The sequence below is a fragment of the Gracilinanus agilis genome, chromosome 1 (genome assembly GCF_016433145.1).
Source record: "Gracilinanus agilis isolate LMUSP501 chromosome 1, AgileGrace, whole genome shotgun sequence".
Classification (NCBI taxonomy): Eukaryota; Metazoa; Chordata; class Mammalia; order Didelphimorphia; family Didelphidae; genus Gracilinanus; species Gracilinanus agilis.
Genome location: NC_058130.1, coordinates 343,501,636 through 343,525,415, shown reverse-complemented (window position 1 = coordinate 343,525,415; position 23,780 = coordinate 343,501,636). Strand labels below are relative to the sequence as shown.

Here is a 23,780-nt window from a genome sequence, read left to right as displayed (position 1 = left end):
ATCTCAGGAATGTTATTTGAGTTATTCAGCCTCTAAATTATAATTAGTAGTTTCTCTTTTCTCTATGATCTTTTTCTCAAAAACCTTTTGTTTTTACTGAATAACTTAATTGTCATTGAATCAGTTTCTTTAGTGTAATAAGTCCACTAGCAATTTTATTGTTTTGTTTTGATAGCTTACTAGAAACCATTGGTTCAAAACCTTTTATATTCCTCTTTCTAAAATATAATTTGGTAGGCTATTTATTAAATGCTTTTCCATAGTAGATTTTGAATAATGTAGAAAATACTATGTTGTGAATGCATTGAAAGGCAAAAATGATTATTTTTTATTATTGTTATTTAATCCTACACTTAAATCCTTAATAAAATGATAATTTCCCTGTGCAAAATAGAACAGAGAGTATCGAATGTGGAACGTTGAATCTTCGTAGTGCACAGCTTGCTTTTCCTTTTAAATATATAAATCAATTTATTGTGTATCTCCCACATTGTCTTGCTTGCCTGTTTCCTTCTGATCTTTTCCAGGCATTAGGAGGAAAAAATATCTTGATGGTTTTTTCTTTTCTTTTCCTTTCATTTTTGAGGGCAACCCAGGTCCTAACCATATAATTTCATCTCCTTCCCACCTCTTCTTCTCTTACTTCTGAAGAGAAAGAAAAACAAAACTAATAAATATATATAGTCAATCAAAACAAGAAAATGAAGATTCTTAAAGACAAGATTAATGAAATGTGGCAAAAAATTAGGGACACAGATGAGGTTAAAAATTATATAATATCTACATAAATATGTTATTGTTGGTTCTTATAGAAAGAAAATTGTCACAGAAGTATTATTTTAACCCACATTTGCAATTTAATTGTAGTTAACTTTGCTTTTTCATTGATGCCAAACTGATAGGACTTTTTGATGATCTGTTATTCAGACATCTAATTTTGACTGAGAAGCATCTCAAGACTCTAGATAAATACATTAAATTTCTTCTTGTTTTTCTTAGTTTAAAAACTCAGTTATATGACCAGGCCCAGTCTCTAACTAAGAAACTCAAGTATTTGTGTCTGAAGTGAGAAGTTTATAAGTGAAAAAAGTGACTATGAGACAAATGTTTAGCCCAGGTAAACTGAGTAAAGGTCCAGTAATTCTTGGGCTGAATCTTCCCAAACTGTAAATAATCAAAAATATATGCAAAACTAGTTTTATGAGGGAAGGGTTGACAAAGCACCAAATTGAGCAGCCCCAATTCTTATATAGAAAATCCTTTTTAATTTGTTGTTAAATTGTTCATGTTGAATGTGTTTGTTTTTTTAAATAGCTTGAAATATTGACAAATTTGGCAAATGAAGCAAACATATCTACGCTCCTTCGAGAATTTCAGGTTTGTTTACAGATTTCATATACTCTAATACTTTTCCTTGTTAAAATGTAATCTTCTCTAGAGTAGAAATTGTTTCTTTTTTTTTTTTTTTTAATCTTTGAATATCTATTGCCTAGCCCAGTGCCTTCAAAGACTAGACACAAAGTACATACCTGTTGTTTGGCTTGATATCAAGAAAACTTACTATTTATTTGCATTTGAGGTTTTTTTTTGTCAAAATATAAATGTTTATATAAATAAAATGCAGATTGACAAGTAGTAAATCAACATTTCAGGTACAAAATTATGAATCAAAATGTAATTGAAATGAGAATCATGAAGCAATACCATCAAGATTTTTATAAACTATGTCTCAGCGTTCACTTTAGAAATTATACCGCTGAGGGTGATTTCGAACAGGTTACTGGAAAACATAGGTGCCTAAAAGTTTTATTTTCTTTTCTCAACCTTAAAAATGTCCAGTTTACAGTTGAAGTTACAACTTGTAAAGCCTATCCTTTTTGATACTCTGTTTCAGTCTAATATTTCAATCAAAAAAACTCCCACCCTCTAAATACAATTATTTTTTTCATCTGTTTGGCCTATTTATTTAGATTTGTTTCCCAGAAATCTGTAACTGTGCCACATAAAAGTGAATTTTCATGGTTTCCCTGTGGTGTTTTCACTTTCTAATCTTGCAGTTCGTTTTTTATCTAGTCATATGGAACTTTATATAGCTTGTTTGCACCCTTTCTTTGTGTCTGTTCAATTGAATTGTGTTGCCATTAGATGTGAGCTCTTTGAGGGCAGGAGCTGTCTTTTGCTTCTTTTTCTATCTTGAGTACTTAGCTCAGTGCCATTGTTTTTTCAGCACTGTTAGTATGGCCATTCAGCCTTGCATGTGATTATTTTGCCATTTAATGCTTAATATATTTGTAAGGTCCACTTTGGAAGTTATTTTATTTTTATGTTATTTTATCATGTATTTAGTTATGTTTTTAGGTATATTTGTATACCGTTTGTATATGGAGGTATAGATATATAGGATTGTTATTATGTTAATTGCTGCTTTCATTTTTTGACTTATTCAGAAATTTTCTAATCTTAATTCTTTCATATTTTTCTTCCCTTTTTTCCTTTAAGCAGCTTTGAAAAAATACTTTTCCTCTTTGCTTTTCTGTAGTAGTCATACCTAAAATCATTCAGTTTATATAGTAGGGGAAATTTTTTATTATTTCTAATTTTGCAGCCCAGCAATTATTTGAAATAAATTTGAAAAATAAAACATGTTTATCTTATGGCATACTTACTAAAATTTTATTTCATCTTTTTAAAACTAGGAGACTGCATAAAAATCCAATATACTTAAATGAAAAAGCTCATTCAAATTTGAATGGATTTTAGACTCTTCTATTTTTTATTTGCAATATGTCTATTATAAAACTCCATAATAGAAATAATTAGGCAATGTACATATTTTATAGTTGTTTTCAGAAGTCGATAAGTACTTTTTCTGAAATTTGCAACTTTGACATTTTGATAATGCAGTTTTCTCACTTGTCATTTTCAGTGATCATTCTTATTTTTCTTTAACTTTTACATTTACTTTTTTCTATTGTTTGTCTGAAAATATAAGGGAAGTTATTATGAAGCAAACCCTTAACAAAGGTTAAGTAGTGTTTTGTGCTTATTGTGAATTAATAGTGCTGAAGAATTCATTACAATAATACCGATAGATTTCTCTGTCAATAGTTTTACTTCATTTATATATTTTTGAAAATAAAATAGTTGTCATTAGGCTATATTATTTCCCTCTCAACATCCCAGTTCTAAGATTTGGTCTCCCAGAAAAGAAAGAGTCATTCTTTGAGGCAGGTAGGTCAGTTATTCATAGATTCACAGATGCTGCTGGTTAAATGGACTGAAACCTCCCTGAAGAGAGAGTTCTCATCAACTCTTTCATCCTTGCACTCAGACTAATTGCTGTCTTTGGGTGACTGCCCCCCTTCCCCCCGCACTATCTCTTGGGCAGTTAGAAACCACTGTGGCCATAGGTGACTGGAGCTGGCATAAAAGTACATTCTTTAAATGAAAACCCAAGCCATCATTAAGATAGTAGTTTAAATTTCTTGTTTAGTAGATTGTTTACTTTTAAAAGGCATATCTATTTGATAAGTGTTAAAATTTTTACTTGGTAAGATCACAATGCATAAGTGATAGATAAATTTGTCATAATTTTTCATTTAATAAGACTGATATGCATCTAATCGAATGCCTGCTTTCTTTAGACCTATGTGAAAAGTCAAGATAAGCAGTTTGCTGCAGCTACTATCCAGGCTATAGGCAGATGTGCAACCAACATCTCAGAAGTAACTGATACATGCCTTAATGGTCTGGTTTGTTTGCTGTCCAACAGGGATGGTAAGGAAGTTTCTATTTTGTTTTTAAATAAATAAAATTTTGAATCTTGGCAGGATCTAGATGTAATAGGACAAATAGAAATATTATCTATTGTGGTGTCTCTTTGGAATCATCTACAGTGTAGCATAACAGTATCACACTGAGTACTATTTGATCCAGAAAGCACTTTTTAAAAAATGATGTTTAATTTGGAAATGATAGTAAACACATCTTCTTATTACTATCTAGAATTGCTTGTGGCAATTTCTTTTTTGAAGCTCTTCAAAATGTACTCTCTCGGAGATACCTTTTCACAAGAAGTATTTTTTCTCCCTTTTTTCTAATAAGTTTTGAATGTTGTATAATAACTGTTCACCTGCAGAGGGTGCTGAAAGCAGGCAAATGCATTAAAAAAAACCCAAAACATGGAGTTGATGAGATTAAAAATCATTTTCAGTGTTTTAAGTTAAACGTTCAAAGTTGGTTTGGTTCTTAAAATAATAATTTTGTATTTAAATTAAATTAGAATAAAAACATTGTTATAAATTTTAGGTGTATGTAAGGAAAGCAGAATGTAAAAATGTTGGCAAGATAGGTAGTTGAAAATCCATTCATAAATTATCTAATCAAACTTTATGATGTCTGCCATTTTTAGGAACATGGCTACATAGTAATATCTACAGTCAATTTTAGAAATGAAGGGGAAAAAATCACTAACCAAAGAAATTTTCATGATAATTTCCCTTGAATAATTGTTTTCTTAAGAGTATTTGTGTTTAAAATGATAGATTCTGCTTAGTGAAAATAATTGCTCTTTGGGCAAAATATAACGAAACAATTTATAAAATTATGAATTTAGCATATATTAGCACATGTACTTTGCATGTATACTTATGTAATTTAAATGGGATAACAATCAGGCTAGATGTTTTTAATAAATTTTCTAATAGAAATAATAATAATAATAATAATTGAACCTTTCAAAGCTCAATTTTGCAATTAGTCTTTTTCTCATGAAAGTCTTTGTCAATGATATATAAAATTATTTTAACTATTCCAGAGCAAAAAAAAAAAAGAAACCAAATTTAACTTCAAAATACTTTTATGGATACCATTTACTGTCAGTAGAAATAAAATTGTAAGCTTATAGAAATTCAACAAAAGAAGGTAAAACTAATCAAATTTAATTATTTTTTCTAAATGGATTATTAAGATTTTACTTTTCCATTTTTAAAAATTTTTCTTTTGTTATAGTTCACATTTTAATTGTCCCAGTTTACATAATATTTCTATTTTTGTGATTCAACCAGAACTTATTTGTAAAAAAAACTAATTTACTAATTTAAAAGTGATCAAAGTAGTATTATTCTAAAGGAAAAACTGTTTACTGCACCTAATCATTTGTGTTTTTAGTAATTTCAGACTTGACAATTTAGTTCAGGAAAAAGAAAAAATATATTTATAATATTCTAACTTTGTATTTCCATGATTTGCTTTTTTGGGTGATGTGACCATATGATATTTGAATATGTACTTCTTGGGACATATTTTTTTCATCTAAATATTGTCTGTGCTATGTTATTTTTGAAGAACTTTTAGTTTACTTCAGTATTTAATATCTAGTACTAGGAGGTTTCATCTCTCTCAAATGGCATATATGTTACTCATTTAAGTCTCTGAACAATGAAAATAGATTGATATTTTAAACAATTGGAGTGTGCCTTCTAAAGGAAGTCAGACTTTATATCCTAATGCATCAAGGACCATAGGAGTGCTTATATTCTTGTTTTCTTATTCAGTTTATACTAACTTTATTTTTAAATTATTGTTACTATTTATAAATGCATAAAGTTGAGTTATTTATAATTGATCTCCCTCAATTCTTTATTGGCTTGAAATCCATTTTCTTATTCTTTCTTCTGTATCTTCATAGCATTTTTATGATCCAACTTCTAAGTATTACACACATTTCTATATCTTAAATAAATCGACATTCATACTTTACATCTATAGCTGCATCATAACCCATATATGTAAGATTTGATCTCTTTAAGTTACCTTGTTTTTACTTGATATACTTTTATTATGAGATGAGATTTTTAAATTTCTGTCTTTAATAGGAACTATGCAAGCAAAATTAAATACTAACTTTGGGAAATTATCCAAAACATTAACAATACTCGTTAGATTAGTTTTTTCTTTAAAATTTGAGTTGAATGCACAAAATTTATCTTGACTTAATTTTGACCCTATCTATCTATCTATCTATCTATCTATCTATCTATCTATCTATCTATCTATCTATCTATCTATCTATCTATTTATCTACCTATCTACCTACCTACCTACCTACCTACATATCTATCTATATATCTATCTATATATCTATATATATAGTAATCTAAAATCATTATAAGATGAATACAAAAGCCAGTCTCTTAGAAGAGTTGTGTTATGAATGCTAAAGCTCAGATTCTACAGAGGAAAGCTAAGGGTAACAAAAAGATCTGCTTTTAAGCTATATTATGGGAAAAAAGATGATCAAAGAAGACTCTGAAACCACTGTTAGTACTTTTTGCTGGTAAGTTTTTGATTGGATGATATGAACTGGCTTTAATAAACCACTTAGTTTAGCAGCCTTCATTTTGTATGACTTTGTATGACTTTGCACTGATTAAAAAATATTTTGTCAGAAATTTAAAGTTTTTTTATTGTTAGTTATTCAGAAGAATATGATACTAGCTCTCAAGGCAATTCCAAAATTGTTTGGGGGCAATGGTACTTTCTTGGAATTATGTATCACCTCTTGAGATCACTCCTTTCAACTTGAACTATATTTTCATGAGTTTTAAAAATCCCATTACTTTTTTGTGACACCTTCTAGATATTCTAGAAACATTATTTCAAGAAATCTGTCAGTGGATTCTTAGAGGGAGATTTCTGGACTTCCTTTTATCCCCAGGTGATACTTGGAGAATCATTGATCTGCAGTAAGAATGGTTGGCTGCTAATTCACAGGTCGTGTTTTCCATCTTAACAAATTTATTCTTTCTATAAATATTTATCAGGAAGTTACTATGTGTGAAGTGTTGTGCTATGTGAAATCCCTGCCCTGGAGAAGTCTATAATCTTATAACAGATCTAAAATTTATGAAGCACTTTAAGTTTTGAAAAGCACTTTATGTGCACAAGGCAGTATTTGAGAAATTGCTAAAGTTGTCATATAACCAAAGTTCTCTATAAATTCAAAAAAGAAAGAAGTTAGGGATCCAAGAAGGTGTCATAGAAATGGCATTTCAATTTGGCCTTCAGAAGGCTGTGGAGTAGTATACAATGTAATAATATAGCAAGATGATTTTACTCATTCTTTTGAAACTATTATCGTAGATAGTTTTCTTTCCTATAAGATGCGCTCCGGTCATATGGCTTCTATGCATACATTTTTAGGCAACTTGTTCCTTTATATGATTGTAGGCCTTGCTACCCATCTTACTGAAACCTTTCTTGCTTCCCTCCCATTTTCATGGTTCATGAAGAATTTCTTGGGGGGTAGTTCCTTCCTAAGCATGTCTAGATATATGTAGGCCTAACTATGTACTCCCATATTCATTAAAATTCCCTTGCCGTTTCCAAAGCTCTAAAAGTTCAACTTTTCAATAGTACAGAGTTGCTCTTCTCAGGCATGGGCTATTTCATCTAGTTCATATTTTGACCTTATTGTCCTGTATGATCATTGAATCTTCTAAACAAATATCTGCATTCTGGAAACTTTCTTTTCTTTGGTCAGATGGAATAAATGCAAAATCAGCATCTTACCCTTTTATCATTTTTTAAAGGAAAACTTTAACAAAATTATGATACATCATTATTGAAGAATATTTGTTCTTATATGTATCCTGACCAAAGTTCCTACTCTTCTTAGTGAGTGGCTAAGGTACCACCCTGATGTGCCATTATCTCGTTTTTTAAGCTTTGGTAATGTAAACAATGAAATTTTGAATCTGGATGGCACAAGGGCCCATGCACTCTGATAGATCCTCCTTAGGCATTGGCTGCTTTCTTTGCTACACCCTTTACCTTAGCTCACATTGTCTCTCTTCTCAGAGACATAGGATGTCGATGTTTTAAGTGATAAGACCTCCGAACTTTCTTAAGATATGCCTGAATCCCTCTACTCTTGTTAGTATTTTGAGAAAAACATCTTGATGAAAAGCAATTAGATTGTTTAGATTGTTTTTTTCATTGATCTATATGAAATGTGAAATATTATTTGGCCGCTTTGTAAATCAATGTGGGGTAATAGGGCACTAGACAGATTTAGAAGACCTGCATTTTATTTCTGCCTCTCCTCCTTGATCTGTGGCTTTGGATAAGACAAAACTTCTCTGAGAATCAGGGAATCTCTACCATGGGAGAGTGAGTGGCTGATAGCAGGCTTCTCTTCTTGAGTGATGTAAGCATTAAATGCGATAGTATATATGAAAGTTTTTGAAAATTGCGTAGTGTTACACAAAAGTAAATGGGAAGCATGAATTTGGTGAGGAGAACCAAACATGGTGCCAAGAGGGCAAGTTATGCCCACTGACCCACCTCCCTTACCCTCTCCACTCTACACTATTATGAGATAAAGAAAGAGTTCCAGCAGTTGAAAAGTACCAATGTGTAAGAAGCCATAAGAAATGGCATTAACTTAGTTGAGATTAGCTCTAAATGTAAGAGATTTTTTTAACATACTTGTATTATCACATGATTTTTAAAAATCTTACCTTCGTAGTATCAATTCCAAGACAGAAAAACAGCAAGGACTAGACAATTAGGAATAAGCAACTTGCCCAGGGTTACCCAGCTAGGAAGTGTATGAAGCCAAATATGAACCCTGGACCTCCTGACTCCAGGCCAGCCTCTCTATCCATTGTGCTCTCCAGCTACCCCCAACATAGTCTTTTAAAAATTTGGAGGATTTTGTTATAGTTTACAGTATTAACAAGCGAATGTAATTACACAGACTTTTCAACATGCAGGAATTCCTGCAATAATATTTGACCATAGCAAACTGTGTTGTAGTCCATCTGTGACTTACTTAAATAACTTGCTAAGAGTCGCATGATTTCATAATTATCAGTGGTAAGATATGAACTTAGGTCTTCTCAATACCAAAAGTGAAAAAAAAAGGTATTATCCATCATGATACATTGCTTCTTGATTGACAGGCACATGCTGTATTAATTTAACCTTATAATAATTTGAGATGTATGTTTTGTGTCTTTATCAGAAATAGTAGTTGCAGAAAGTGTGGTCGTCATTAAGAAATTACTACAAATGCAGCCAGCACAGCATGGTGAGATTATCAAGCATATGGCCAAGCTCTTGGACAGTATTACTGTGAGTAAATGACTCTTTTGATGCTATAAGTTTTCAGAGTAAATTTTTTGATAAGCAAGGTTTTTTTGACCCTTACTTTTTATTTTAGAAACAACTGTGTATTAATTCCAAGGCAGAAGTATATTAAAGGGTAAGCAGTGGGGGTTAAGTGACTTGCCCAGAGTCACACATCTAGGATGTGTCTGCAACCAGAGTTGAACATGGACACTCCCTTCTCTAGATCTGGCTCTCCAACCACTGAATCATTTACCTGTCTCAGCCCTAAAGATTTTTATGTTGATGATCACTAATGAAGCTATCAGAAAACAGCCTTGGGATGCTAATAGAAAAATTGGAATTGTCATCAAGTATATCCTTATGAATGATGATGGACCCCAAACTGTAGTTATAGTACTCATATTCATAATCATATTCTTAATAATTCTAATGTGGCTTTTAGGCTTAGATTTACAAAAGACAGCATATTGGACTTTTTGAAAAGTTTTAGTAAATGTGCCCTTGTTAAATGTTAGAAAGACTATTTCAACAATATTCAGGTCTTATAAACATGTCCAACTTATTAGCTTTGAAGTCTATTTGTTGACATTTAGTTTTTTTGGGTTGGATGAGTGAAGAGACTGGATAAAAGCAGCCTTCCCCATTAGTTTGTTGATTGTATTTCAAAGTAGGCAGTTGTACCATAAATGAAAAAAATTGAACATAACTGTGAATTACCTAGAAATAACAGCAGTAGGCAGACTACCCTGGTCTACAAAGACAAAAGCATAGCAATTCAGTTAGTTAGTTACCTTATTTAATTTCATGTGTTTGCATTTTAGTTTTAATTACTCTACAAATTTAGCATTTCAGCTATATAAACAGCTATATGAAGGCATATGAGAAATATAATTCATTTTGTTTGTAGTACTTACTTTGTTCTAAATTTACTCTCATAAATGAACTGAACTTCATAGAAAAGTTGGCATGTTTTAAGTGTCTTATGCGTGAAACCCAGTATTTTTTATTGTTTAAAAAAAAACCCAACCTAATTTACCTTGTTTCATGAATTTAAATATGATAGGATCTTATAAAAAATTGCACCTAGGGGGCAGTTTGGTAGCTCAGTGGATAACCAGGTCTAGTCAGGAGGTCCTAGGTTCAAATCTGACCTCAGATACTTTGTAGCTGTGTGATCCCCATTGCTTAGCCCTTTACCACTCTTCTGCTTGTATTGATTCTAAGGTGGAAGGTAAAAGTTTTAAAAAAAAATTGGACCTAACTGGTATGAGAACAATGGCCCCCTACTGATTACTAAGTAAATCCCAATAGGATATTCCTAGGAATATAAGAATCCTTAGGGAATATAATCTCCTCTATATTTTGGTGAATTAGCTCCACTGACAGGGACTGACAGTTCTACTGCTCCTGGAGTATTCCAACTGAATTGGAATCACTTATTTCACCATTTAGAATCAGAATTCTTTCTGAGAGTTCTAGGAATTAAAAAATGAGACAAGAACAAGTTCTCTCATGCTTTCTAATTCCCTCATTTGGTGGCAGCAGTCTTTTTAAATGATTGATTATGTGGTAAACAAACATCCATACTGTGGAGAAGAAAAGGAAAATTCCCACATACAAATCTATGTGTACAAATAAATGAAAATAGAAGGCTATTTTGTACAATTGAGAAAGGCTTTAGTAGGGCTGCAGACAAGAGGTTGGGCTGCAGTCTTCCAGATCTGTTCAGATATTGAAGTGGTGATCTCTTAACGTGGTTTCCCAGGAAAAGTCTTGTCTTTGACATGGGTTAGGGATATGAAGAACAAAAGTTCAAAAATTTGTTCATGACCTAAACTTCTGATTTAACTTTTAATTCTCTTTAACCAGTTTCTAGGTTTTAGAGCATTAAGTTTGCTAAGCAGGTTTATATAACTTGGTGTTCTTTTGTTAAATACTGTCTATGTTGGAGTATCTTACTAGTATGAGTTGGGTCATCAGGCAGTTGCCCAGATCTGAAATAAGTCCTAAAACACTTGAGCCCAACTTACTTTTCCCTGCCTTATTTTCATACTACGTTTCTATATTCTCTAACCTATCTAAATCATTGGTTTTAAAAATGTAGTATGCAAAGCAATCCATGAGTATGTCAAGACAATATCAGGTGGTTTGACTGCTGTACTCAGTTGACCCATGTGTCCCTATGATACAGTACATGTCATGGGGTTCCACAATATATGGTTGTTGACTGAGGTAATCTCATTTGTTTGTAGTGTTTGTCAGTATTTTTTAGTTTATATATGTCTAAGGAGATTATATTTATTATTTATTTTATCTAGTAATGAACCTAACCCTCAAAAAAATAAAAAAGTAACTTAAACAAATTCCTGTAAAGAAATAGCAAATTGAAAATAATACTCACAATGTGAGCATAAATAAGTAAACAACCAGAAAATGGCAAGGCTGAATTTTATCTTGCTTTTGGCATGAGCTCATTGTCAGCCATGTTACTAGGTAAAATAATCACCATTTAATCAAATCTGACAAGAAGTTGGCCAAAAAAGATTTGGAATTATCAAGAAAATTAGTTGAAATGTAGATTTGTATCCATTGTTGTTAACAATGAACTTCACCTTGTGTATGTTGTACCTTGGGATGTTAGATAATTAGTAAGACATTTAGAAACTAAGTTTTTGTTGCAGAAAATAATGCAAGTGTGTTATTTATTAATATACTTAACATAGAGACAGAACTTTCTAATGGGTTTCAACATTTTTGAACCAAGAGGTTTTTAGCCCATGTCTTAAGAATATAAAAATTCTATACCTTTTGATATGTTTGGAAAAGAAACCAACATAATGATGAAAAATTTATTAGTTGAATTTGAACAAAAACTGGATAGGACTGAAAAATAAATATCATGGTTTTAGTAAGAACAGTGGATGAGACACTTCTCTTATTTGGATCTATGTTTTTTTGTGAGATGAGACCTTTCTTACCTATGATATCTGTCAAAACCATATATCAAAAGAAACTGGTGCTAGACTTTTTGAATATCTTTATCCAAAGTGTTAAAGATTTTTAAAAATAAAAATTCATAGTCAATCTTTTAATTTTAATAAAAGAAAAAATGATTTTTTTAGAAAAAAATTTAATGTAAAAATATCATTTAATTCATCTTTGTCTCAACCTTTTAAAACTTTTTTGTGTTTTATAATGTTCATATTAGTACAATCATGCATTCATATACATTATAAATAAATTTAAATATTTTGGGAAATATATTCAAAAATTTTTACTGATAGGCATGCATGATAGAAAATGTTTAGAGACCACATATTTAATTATTCCCTGAATACCTCATATTCTTTCCTTTATTCTTCCCTTCTACCTCACAGTTAAGTGTCTTTTATGTGTCAGCCCCTGTGAGTAAGAGCTGGGAAAAGAAAAGCAAAACAACCTGTCCTCTCATATTACAGTGACTAGAAAGTCTTATTGTCATGCCTCCCTGTTAATATTTTGTCACATCATAGGCTTTCAGAATGGAAAGGCACCTCAGAAGTTATCTAGTTACAATTATATTTTGTCAAGAACCACCTCTTTAACATCCCTGAGAAAAGTAATCATCTATTCCCCATTCAGGCAGGCCATTCTATTTTGGGGCAACTGTCATGGTTGGGGAAATTTTTCCATATACAGAATCACATTTACCCTACCAACTACAACTGGTTGCTCCTAAATCTTACCTCTGGAGCCATATCTAATCTTTCTTCTATATGACAGCTCTTTGAACACAAAGAGCAATCATGCTCTCTTCTCAAATTAGTCATTTCAAGTTCCTTTCGCCAAATTTTATATGACATGGCTTCAATGTTTCTCCACCAGCCTCTCCATCTCCCTGGCTGTGCTCCAGGTTGGCCACTTTGCTGATGGACTAGTGCTGTTTTACATGGATGAATTGTTTTTAAAGATAAAGCATGGTCTTGAGAAGCACCTCTAGTATTTCTAATATGTTGGAGCAGAGTGCATCTACTTTCTGGGATTGATACCACACTGTTGACTCCTATTGAATAGGTAGAAAGTCCATTAAGACTCCCAGCTTTTTTTTTCACAGGAAATGGCCTAGCCACCTTTTTCCTATCCTGTACTTATTCCGTAGATTTTTTTAAAAAACCTAAATGTAAGACAAAAAGAGTTAATTAAAAGCATTTGACATATTGACTCTCTATACAGCATTCCATTTTTAAAATTCTTTACATCAGCACCAAAAGGAGAGAATTCTTCATCTCTTCCCTAAAGCCAAGATTAATCATTAAAAAAGTTAGTAATAATTTTTGTAGCTTTAAAAAATATTACAGATTACTGTGTAGAATTTCCTTATTTTTCTCTGCCTCAGTTTGTAGAAGTCTTCCTACATTTCTCTAAATTTCTCATGTTCATATGGTGGTTTAATAGATCATTACATTCATATGCCACAATTTGTTCCATCATTTCTCATTGTCAGGATCTTTTTGAATCTTGATTTTGTCATCCAACATGTTAGTTATCCCTTCTAGCTTCATGTCATCTGAAAATTTGATAAGTGTATCATCTATTACTTTATTCAAGTCATTGATATAATGCAGAAAGGAACATGGAGAAGGATAGATCCTTGGAACAATCCACTAGGTACCTCTTTGCTGTTTGACATTGATCCTTTTAGTGACTACTCTTGGAGACCAGACATTCCAACCAGTTCTAAATTCCCCTAAATGTGCTGTCATCTAGCATATATGTCTCTGTCTTGTCCAGCAGATATCACAAGAGGCTGTCTGATGCCTTGTTGAAATCCAGTTATATTTATTTCAGAGGCATTCCCATTATCTGCCAGCCTACTAACCCTGTCAAAAAGGAAATGAGTTTAGTCTGGCATGACCTGTTTTTGATAAAGCATTGCTGACTCCTGTTGAGCCCCACTTCTCTTTCTAGATATTCAGAAACTAGCCCTTTAAGACTGCTGTCAAAATTCTTGATAGGAGTTGAAGTCAAACTCAGTGGTATAGATTTGAAGAATCCACTTTTTTGCCTTTTAACAACAATATACTACTCTTGTTTTCCAAGATTTTTAAGAGTTCATTAACAGCAGCTCACCAACAACTGCCTTCTCTCTGAAATTGTTTGCAATTCATCCTGTTTATAACTTGTTTGTACATGATCTCCCCTATTAGAATGGATGCTTCTTGAGAGCAGGAATTGGTTTTTGCTGTTCTTCTCATAACAGTGGCAGATAGTATGCATTTAATAAAAGCTGATTGACATGACAAATCACATCTGCCAGTTCTTTCAATTTTGTGATATTTCATTTGACCTGATAACTTGAACTTATTGGAAGGATCTCTTTAGTGCTCTTTAAAAAAACACAAACAGGGGGGCATCCGGGTGGCTCAGTGGATTGAGTGCCAGGTCCAAAGATAGGATGTCCTGGACTCAAATGTGGTATCAAATACTTCCTAGTTGTGTGACCCTGGGCAAGTCACTTAACCCTTATTGCCTACCCTTACCACTCTTCTGCCTTGGAACCAATACCCAGTATTGATTCTAAGATGAAAGGTAAGGGTTAAAAAAAATAAATTTAAAAAAAAAGCAAAAAACTCTTATTTAAATTGAGTTTTGATTTATTTATCATGGACTCATATTTCCAAAAATATGGTAGAATAATTTTGTCTTTGCTTTCATCCACTGTCATTATGACACACCTGTGACACATATCTTTCTTTTATCATGTCTTATCTCATATTTGAGTATTCTTTTGCTCCTCTCATAGACTACCCCTCCCCAAAAGTTCATTTTGTTGCTCTTGGTATTTGTTACTTGATTTACCTTGTTTTGAGCTCAAATATTTAAAAAATTTATAAAGGAATATGGCATTCTTTTTGTGTCCACTTTCTTTTCTCTGCCCTTAGTTCACATGTCTTTTAAAACTCAGCTTTTTTTACATCTTCATTGCTCTCTTTAAAGAACTCTCCACCTTTTTCTTCATCAGGCTGTTGTATTTGTCTAGAAGGAATTTATTCTTAATTACATTCTTTCCCTCTTGAGCATTCTTTCCTTGATAATTTAAGACCTTTAGACGTGTGCTTTTTCAGATCTCTTTAAAAAGCAATATTTTCTTGAATGTATGCCACACTATTGCTTTTCCTTCCTTTTATTTTACAAACTGGAACATCATATCATCACTACAATAAGTTTCTAATTATTTCTATTTTGCAAATCTGTTCCCTCTTATTCAGCAGAATCAGGCCTAGGATATAGGATTTCCCTTTGCTATTTTCTTTACATTTTGAAGAATGAAATTGTCATTTAAGGAAAGCCTTCTAAACTGTTCTCCCTTTTAATAAAAACTGACCTGTAGTCAGTCTGTCTGAATTACCCTGTTCCCTCACTGTCTTTGCCTAAAGTCTGATACTGCTGTTAATGACTCCCCATACTCAGTTTTGTTTCATTGCCTCATTCCAATCTAATCCAATAAACATTTATTAAGTGCCTACAATGTTCCAGGTACTGTGCTGAATGCTGGAGACACAATTAATAAAAAGAAAAATAATACTTTCCCTCAAGGTACCTAGAATCTAACGGGAGTACAATACATGCTTCAGTGGAGCAGGACACAATGGGGTACTTGGGTGGGGGCAGCATGTTCCATGGAGTTGAAACCACACAGAAAGCCAGATGCAAAGTACCTCATTCTATTCCTAAGCATTAACAAAAAAGCCCAGCCCACCTTCCAGAGAGACATTTCATTGCCTCTCTCCTTTTTTCCCCTTTATCTATCATTTGTCAGCTCTCCTATCTTTTTTTATTGGTAAATCTTGTGGTCTTTTCTCAGTCCTAGGCATTCTTAGTTTCTCTGCAATGTTTAACACTATTGAACACCTCCTCCTGTATGCTTTTCTTCCTGGTTTTAATGACATTGTTCTTTCCTGATTCTGCTCCTCCCTATTTGATGAATCTTTCAGTGTCTTTTGCTGTATTTTCAATATCGTATTATCTATATATGTGTATGTATATGAGTGCTTTCCTCAGATATCTTTTTTGCATCTTCCATTCTTGTTTCTCCATATTTTCTCCTTTGATAATCTTATCAGCTCCTGTAAGTTCAGCTATTACTTCTCTCTTGATTTCCAGTTCCTTTTTGCTACCTACCTGCTAGGCATCTGGCTTCTCAAACTCAGCCTTTCCAAAACAGAACTCATTAGTCTTCCTAAATCCACTACTCTTTAAATGTTCCTCTTTCTACTGAAGATAGCCCCATTCTTCCAGTTACTCAGCTTTGTGACTGTCCTTGAGATTTTGGTCTCTTTTACCCTCTGTATAAACTCAGTTGATAGATTTTATTCATTTCTGCAATCTTAACCTTTCTCTCCATTCACATCCTAACCCTACTACTAGTCTAGGCTCTCTTAATTTCTCATCTACCTTTCAGGTGTTCCCCCCAGTGCCTAGCCTTTCTCCTTTGCCATCTGTCCTTGGCCCAGATATCATCTTGATAATGTTAAAGCACAGGTTTGGTCACTTTAGTATCTGCTGTAAAGACTCTAGGACAGTGTTGGCAAATCTTTTAGAGATTTCATGCCCAAACTATACCTTCAAGCTACCTGTGAGCCCCCTGCATTACCCCAGAAAGCAAAGGGGGGAGGTGCTCACATTGTTCTCCTGGGCAGAGGGGGGTATCTCCCTCAGGCAACCCCAGCACCCATGTCACACCTTCACCACAGCTCTAGGAGAATTCTTTGTTGCCTCAAGGATAAAATGCCAATTCTTTTGATGGATATTTTAGGCTTTTCCTAATCTAGATCCAACTCTCTTCCCAAGTGGATCGTGCTTCACTCTTTATGTACTGTACTTTTCAGAGTGCTCTTCTCCATACATGATGTTCTCTCTTCTGCTTCTGAATCTTGGACAGATTTCTTTCAAGTTTAGCACTCTCTTCTCACTTCCTTCAAGGCTCAGCTTATGTTATCTCTTTTAAGGTACTTTTCCTGATTTGCTTAGTTATTACTTGGCATTTATTTTCATTTTCCACTACTCCCTTTCTCTTTGTTTTTTCCAAATTCTTACCTTCGGTCTTTTGAGTCAATATTAAGTATTGGTTCCAAGGCAGAAGAGCAGTGAGTTCTAGGCAGTTAGGTTTAAGTGACTTTACGCAGGGTCACACAGATAGGAAGTATTTTAGGCCAAATTTGAACTCAGGTTACCCATCTGCATATCCGCCCTATCCACTGAGTCATCTAGCTGCCCCTGCCCCTCCCTTTCTCTTCTGAAGTGCCTACTTTTAATTGACAGGTTTGATGAAAATTCTGCCTGAACCCTCAAACTCTTTAGTTCCTTTCTAAGGCCCTCATCATTCCTATCAATGCTTTCTCCAAGTTCCTTCTAGGAGATTTATTTATTTCTTTATGAATTGCTAGAAAATGATGTTCTTCTTCATGCCTTAGAATGTACTTCTTCCTCCAAAGTCATGCTCTGGGAAAAGAGCAGAACTCTATGTTCAGTGCAGATCAGCATGGCCACCTGGCTATTGCCATTTGTCTTTTCTTTCTCTGATTCATACTGAATGGCTTCCTTGTTGACAGCAACTTTGGATCCCTCTTCTTATTGTTTGAGAGAAGAGAACAAACATTTATTAAGCATCTACTATTTGCCAGGCCATAAGTGCTTTATAGATATTATCTAATTTTATCCTCATATTAGCCCATGAAGTAGGTACTATTATCATCATCTTTCCCATTTTATAGTTGAGGAAACTGAGGCAGACTGGTGAAGGAACTTGCCCAAGGTTACATTAATAGGAAGTATCTGAAGCTAGAACACAGGACTTTGTGATTCCAGGCCCATATTAATCATGCCACCCAACTACCTTAGGAGTATTGGACCCTGAGAAAATCACTTAACTTCTCTCTGCCTCTTTCTTTATATATAAAGTGAGGAGGCAGGACTACTAACTAGCTCTAAATTTCTAATCCTGAAATGCAGAGTGAAAACCTATGACATTTTTTTTTGTCCACATTCTTGTGCCCCCCCCCCACCTTTTTTCCCCATAACTTTTATCAACTTAAGAAGGAAGTAGTAAAATTGATGTGCCATTATGAAAAAAGAAAACTAAAAGCTACTAAAAATGTGTGGTAACATAGCATAATTTTAGAATTGTTTATATTACTTGTGATTTTCTAGAAATATAACAATGGACCAAACTGTGCATGTAAGATTCTTTTGTCAAGGTGGTATGTTCTTTGTTCTTTAGTTTCGTCCAGCTTTGACTAATGTTTTCTAAAATTTTAAATTAAGATGATTCATTTTATTTTACTTCAAAATTTTTACAATTACAGAAATAAAAATACTGTTTCTCAGGTTTGCCGTTTCATCTTTCACATTTTCCTTGTCAAAACAATAATTCCTTTATTTTGAGATATTCCTATTATGGATCATATTATTCCCCATGAAACATAATAATATTTGTAGAGAAAGCCTGTCATTGGCTGTTTTCATCATCTACAAGGCAGTTCTTAAATCCTCTTCTTCAACTCTAGTGACAATTGATACTTTTTAACTTTTAGTTTAAATTTTACTACCCTACTACGTATTCCCTTGGAGTGAATGTTCAGAGTATCCATTAATTCTTTAGAAAACTGTTTCACAATGTTCCTGATATTTATGTTTATTCCTAAATTGTTTCACAGGTAGCAAATGCACGGAGGTTCTGCCAGGACAAGCTTAACTTGATAGGTCCAGGTTCTTATTTCTTATTGTGCACATTTTTCTCTCTGGGCTAACATAGGTATTTGTTTGTTTTATTTTTAATCTGAGTTATCTTATTAATTTCTTAATGGCATATTTTTAAAAAATGGACTTGAGTTCAAGAAAATGAAAAACTGTAACATTTCACAAAATTAGCACCTGTGTACTAGATATCTTTTGTGATCAACATGATACTCTTTTTATGCATACTTTTCTCTGACAAGTATTCTTTTTATTTTTCAGAGTCCTCTAAAAGAAATACATTCAATAAAACCCCATCTATTTTTCCCATGTTTTCATGTTTTAAATATACAGGGAAGTCCATAAGACAGTTTACATCTGATAGAATATGCTTTAGTAACATGTAGAAGTCATCAGTAAGATTTCTTGCATCTTCTCTGTCAGTAGTCTCTTCCTTTTTTTCTCACTAGTCTCTATTTTCCTTACAATAACAACTGCATAAATATTTTTAGGACTTTTTTCACCTATAGAAAAATGATGTTTCTTTAAAAATTCAAAATTACATAATATACGAAATATGTGCATAATAGGATAAAAGAATAAAAGGAGAAATGTAATTGGGAAGACTTGCACTTTATTATTCATTTGCTCACTGTAAGTATTCAAATAATTTGTAGTATCGTTATTTGAAATTTATTTTTTCTTTTTGTAAATACTATCATTAATTTCATGAGGATAAAAAAGTGTTCACTTTCATAAATGGTTCAAAGATCTGAACCGCCATTCTTATAAGAACTTTCTTCACCAACAGTAGCCTAGTTATCTCCTAAGAGATGTCTTAGAAAGTTACTTGGGGCTCAGAGAGGTGGTGACTTGCCTCTAGTTACACAGCCACTAAGACTGAATGGTAGGATTTACTCAGACTACTGCAAGTTACCCTACTGCAAGTTCATCACCTCTACACTGGGCTTCCTCCATATTAACTTTGTTTGAGTTTGTGGGGGTCCTGTGGGTACCCACAGTGTGCATGTGCATTTGAGTGAAACTTCCTTGTGATGAGAAATGCTAAATGCATTTACTAATGCACTTACCTCAGTGCCTGTTCATAGTAGGCTCCCTGTAATAAATACTTATTCCTTTTCCTCCCTTCCTTAATACAAAACATTTTCTCTGCAACTTAGTCCAAGGCAGTGGTTTGAGGTTGTATTTGAGATAGTGACTTCCCACCATCACACAAAGTATAATACATGTCATAGGTAACACTTGAACCCAGCATTTTAGGCCAACAGTCAATCCTCACAACATGCTAGTGTTTTTTACTTGGGTAAAATATGAAAAATTTAGAGGAAAAAGTTCTTTTGAAAAGAATCTAGATCCTCATTCTGAATATAAACTTGTAATCTAAAAATTATATAGAATATTATGAGAGTAATATTATCGATATTAATCTTATACTCTTTTTTTTGTTTAGATTTGTCATTTTTCAGTATTATAAGGACCTCCCTGGTAGGGAAGCTCCCTCTAGCAACATAAATTATCAGCTCTTCTGAAACTTGTAGTCCACCCCTGTGGAAAATAACTGGAAATAATCATGCCATTATGTTGATCATCTCCATTGCCAATTCGTTTTATCTAATCTCAACTGAGTTTTTACTACATTAGAACTTTTGCTTTTACTCCTCCTTAATTCAATCTTTAAAAACAAAAACCAAAAAAAAAAACCCCTCACTTTCTTCATTTCTATTCTTAAGACAGAAAGGCAAGGACTAGGCAAATGGGATTAAGTGGCTTACCCAGGATCACAGGGCTAGGAAGTGTCTGAGGTCCTTCTGATTCCAAGCCTGGCACTCTATCCACTGAGCCACCTAACTGCCCCTCCTAAATTACAGAGGTTATTCCAGAACTTCTCTTCTTTCCTCAAACATTCCATACCATCTCTTTCCTCCTATCTTCACAACTAAAGAACTCAAATTTTACTGAGAAAATGGAGACTATTTGTGTGAATTCCCTCTTCTCCCCTTCTCTTCATTTTGTGATCCCTTGACATCATCCCCTATTCTCTCCTTTATTCACCTTTCTGATGGGAGACTGGCCCCTTAGCATATACCCTTGATTTCATTCTCCCCTCTGTCATCTCTAGTAGGTTGCTTTCACTATCATCCTTCTTGATTACTAATCTCTCACAATCTGCTTGTTCTTTTCTTACTGCCTATAGATTTGCAAAGGTTTTCCCAATGTTATAATAATATTCACTAAATTGTAACCATCCCTGATGCTATTGTCCTATATCTTTCCTTTCATTCTCAAAATCTTTGAAAAATCTGTCTGTACTTGTTGCCTTCATCTTTTCTCTTTTTTCTTCTAAATCTTCTGCAAACTGGCTTCCAACCAGTCAATTGAAATGGCTCTTTCCAAAGTCATCAGTGATTGATGGTCTTTTCTCAATTTTCTTCCACACCTTCCCTACTCCTCTCTGTCCCCTGGGAGCCCACTCAGGTAACCAAGAGGCCATCTCCCGGCCTCCCTCCGAATTTAAGCTGCCTTTTACGTTTGGGGACTTCAGAGACGTCCCCACATCCAAAAATAGGAAACCTATTGGATCAGGGGGAATGTAGTCTCAAAGTCCCCACATGTCCACAGGAAGTTTGTAAGATACTTTTAAATGGCACCTCCCTGAATTCCAAACACACAATACCTCCAACTGCCTATCAGACTTTGCGTCCTATAGGTATTTCAAATTCAGTTTTTCTGAAACTAAAACCATTACACTATTTTCAAATCTGACTCTTTGGCTAATGATTTTATCTTCAGCTCCTCTTCACATTCTCAATTTCCAATACTCATCATCTCTGCTTCTGTAATTTCTCTTGTGTGTATCCTCTTCTCTCTATTCATGTAGCCATTACTCCAATTTAGAATCTTACTATCCCTTATTCTTCCCTCTCCCTACTTTCTACCTTTTCTTTATAGATTGTCTTCCCCCACTTAAGTGTAAGCTCCTTTTCTTTTTCCTTTTATTTGTGTCCCTAGTGCCTCACACAATGCCAGGCACATATTAATGCTTAATTAATGCCAGAACCTCTTCATTGGTTTCCCTTTTTGTCTAGTCTCTCATTAATCCATCCATGACACAGTTATAGCAATTTTTCAAAAGTTCAGGTCTAACTATGTCACTGCCTTACTTAGTAAACTCCACTGGCTCTCTGCTTCATCCAGGATCAGATATAAACTCTTCTTTACGTTTTTTTAAACCATTACTTTTAATCTCAGAATCATTAATTAAGTAATATTTCCAAGGCAGAAAACCATTAAGCTCTAGACAATTGGGGTTAAGTGACTTGCCAAGGGCCACATAGTGAGGAATTATCTGAGACCAGATTTTAATCCAGGACATCCAATCTCTAGGTTTGGCTTTCTATCCACTGAGCCACCTAGCTGCACTTCCTCTCTTTTACATTTAAAGTACACCATAACTAGCTCTCAACCCACCTTTCCAACACCATTGCTGTGGCTTACTTTTCTGTGAGTAAGGAGTGTTGGGATCTCAGGCTACTTGATTATTCTTAATGCATTATGTTCTATCTCCTGCTCCTGTGTTTTTTCTCTTTCTTTTTCTCCTGCCTAGAATGCATTGCTTTCTCAATTCTGACTCTCAGAATCCCTAGTTTTCCTTAAGAATTCAGCTCAGAAAGAGCTGATTCCATTGTGCAAAAAATCAAGCCATTCCCCAATTAATAAATGGACAAAGGACATGAATAGGCAATTTTCAGATAAAGAAATCAAAACTATCAACAAACACATGAAAAAAGTGTGCTAAATCTCTTATAATCAGAGAAATACACATCAAAACAACTCTGAGGTACCACCTCACACCTAGTAGATTAGCTAACTTGATAGCAAAGGAAAATGGTGAATGTTGGAGGGGATGTGGCAAAATTGGGACATTAATGCATTGCTGGTGGAGTTGTGAACTGATCCAATCATTCTGGATGGCAATTTGGAATTATGCCCAAAGAGCTTTAAAAGACTGCCTGCCATTCGATCCAGCCATAGCATTGCTGGGTTTGTACCCCAATGAGATCATAGATAAAAAGACTTGTAGAAAAATATTTATAGCTGCGCTTTTTGTGGTGGCAAAAAAATGGAAAACAAGGGTATGCCCTTCATTTGGGGAATGGCTGAACAAATTGTGGTATATGATGGTGATGGAATACTATTGTGCTAAAAGGAATAATGAACTGGAGGAATTCCATGTGAACTGGAATGATCTCCAGGAATTGATGCAGAGTGAAAGGAGCAGATCCAGAAGAACGTTGTACACAGGTACTGATACACTGTGGTACATTCGAACATAACGGACTTCTCTACTAGCAGCAATGCAAGAATCCAGAGCAAGGAAAGAAAACTAGCCACATTCAGAGGCAAAACTGTGGGAGTAGAAACACAGAAGAAAATCAACTGCTTGAACACATGGGCTGATGGTGATATTATTGGGGATGTACACACTAAACAATAACTCTAGTCAAACTATCAATAATATGGAATTAGGTCTTAATCAGTGATACATGTAAAACCCAGTGGAATTGTTTGTTGCCTACAGGGTGGGGGAGTGGTTGGGGAGGTTTGGGGTGGAGTAGGGAAAGAACATGAAATATGTAACTATGGGAAAATATTCAAAAGAAAAAAAAGAAATATAAAATAAAAAATTCATCTCAGACATATGAAGCCTTTCCTCATGGACCCAACTATTAGTACATTTCCAAAATCAAATTATATGTACTTTGTAAATACCTGTAAATAAACACACTTATCTCTACAAACTACACTGCTCCTTCAGTGCAGGGACTATTTTTATTTTTGTCTCTTTATTTCCATCTCCTAGCATAGTACTTGGCATATTGTAGACACTTAAGAGATATTAGCATTATTGA

At 33.8% G+C, this 23,780-nt stretch overlaps 1 protein-coding gene across 2 annotated transcripts in view; it reads left to right on the top strand.

Moving 5' to 3' along the window:
- Positions 1 to 23,780, top strand: part of AP3B1 (adaptor related protein complex 3 subunit beta 1) — a 370,907-nt gene that overhangs the window by 203,793 nt on the left and 143,334 nt on the right. For both annotated transcript variants that reach the window (XM_044663208.1, XM_044663200.1), the window contains exons 12-14: positions 1,315 to 1,377; positions 3,645 to 3,777; positions 9,029 to 9,138. In XM_044663208.1, the coding sequence (XP_044519143.1) occupies positions 1,315 to 1,377; positions 3,645 to 3,777; positions 9,029 to 9,138 (306 nt within the window). The remainder of the gene's footprint in view (positions 1 to 1,314; positions 1,378 to 3,644; positions 3,778 to 9,028; positions 9,139 to 23,780) is intronic.